General features: G+C 33.9%; 1 protein-coding gene across 1 annotated transcript in view; it reads right to left on the bottom strand.

Annotated features, from left to right (window-relative positions):
- Positions 1-1,004, bottom strand: part of LOC138004310 (cholesterol 24-hydroxylase-like) — a 15,646-nt gene continuing 14,642 nt past the window's right edge. Inside the window, exon 5 of the mRNA XM_068850786.1 lies at positions 1-1,004. This exon is cut by the window's right edge and continues 318 nt beyond it. Coding sequence (XP_068706887.1) covers positions 791-1,004 — 214 coding nt within the window. The 3' untranslated portion in view covers positions 1-790.

Raw genomic sequence — 1,004 nt, 5'->3', positions numbered from 1 at the left:
TCACTTACATTTCAGTTTAATAACTTATTATTCTACACATTTTAAAAGAATACATGTATCTCCTCATTGAAAAGAGAAAAAAATCTTGCATCAGTGGAATGTGTGGAATACCAATTACAAATTGATAGAAAACGCCATGTGTATAAAGTTCATGAGCAAGTTTCAAGATACCTTGAAACTAAATGAAAAAGAAGAGAATGTTGAAAAATATTATTGAAAGTGGCAATGAAGCCTCCACTTGGACTCATGGAATTATGAATACTTTGGCATTATCTTGACTCATATTTAAGGACAAGGTTAAAGTACAGGTAATATAATTATGCAATATGACCAGCAGATCTGTATCACATTCACAGACTCGATGCAAAGTTGAGAGTTTGTTAATGTGATACAGATCTGATGCGACTATTGTGTGTGATTTATTAAACGTCAGTATTTCAGTGTTAATGTACACGAGGTATTCTTGGTGATTCAAGACATTTTAACAGGGAAAATCGATAGAAACGTTTTTGTAAATGAAGAGAAATCTGTATCAGATGTATACAGATACCGGTATTGATTACTAAAACATTAATTTTGTTTCGTTTTGTTTTCCCATCATGAATTACTAATCAGTTTTAGAAGTGGCAAAAAAGCTGAATCTTTGAATTACTTTGATCTATCTGACATAAGTCATAAGAAGGCAGTGCATGATAGAAATTTGTTTTGAGAAAACATGCACTGGCAAGATGTCAAGTAGTTTCTGTGATAGCTCTGAATTAGCCACACATCCTTTATTGCTAACTCCATATCAGTGCTGGATTTCACTTTTAAAATCTTCCTTTGCTCTTTTCTGGATGGTGCAAAACACTCCATCTTTTGGACGTACAGTGATTTTCTCCACTTTTTCCAAAGTCTGCCCAGGAACCAAGGTGAATTTAAACTTCTGAAGAAGGCGAGACATGAAAATTGTGGAACTTATTCTTGAAAAAACCTTGCCAATGCAGATTCGTGATCCACACGAG

Source organism: Montipora foliosa, chromosome 5, assembly GCF_036669935.1.
Source record: "Montipora foliosa isolate CH-2021 chromosome 5, ASM3666993v2, whole genome shotgun sequence".
Classification (NCBI taxonomy): Eukaryota; Metazoa; Cnidaria; class Anthozoa; order Scleractinia; family Acroporidae; genus Montipora; species Montipora foliosa.
This window is presented reverse-complemented; position numbering and strand designations above follow the sequence as displayed.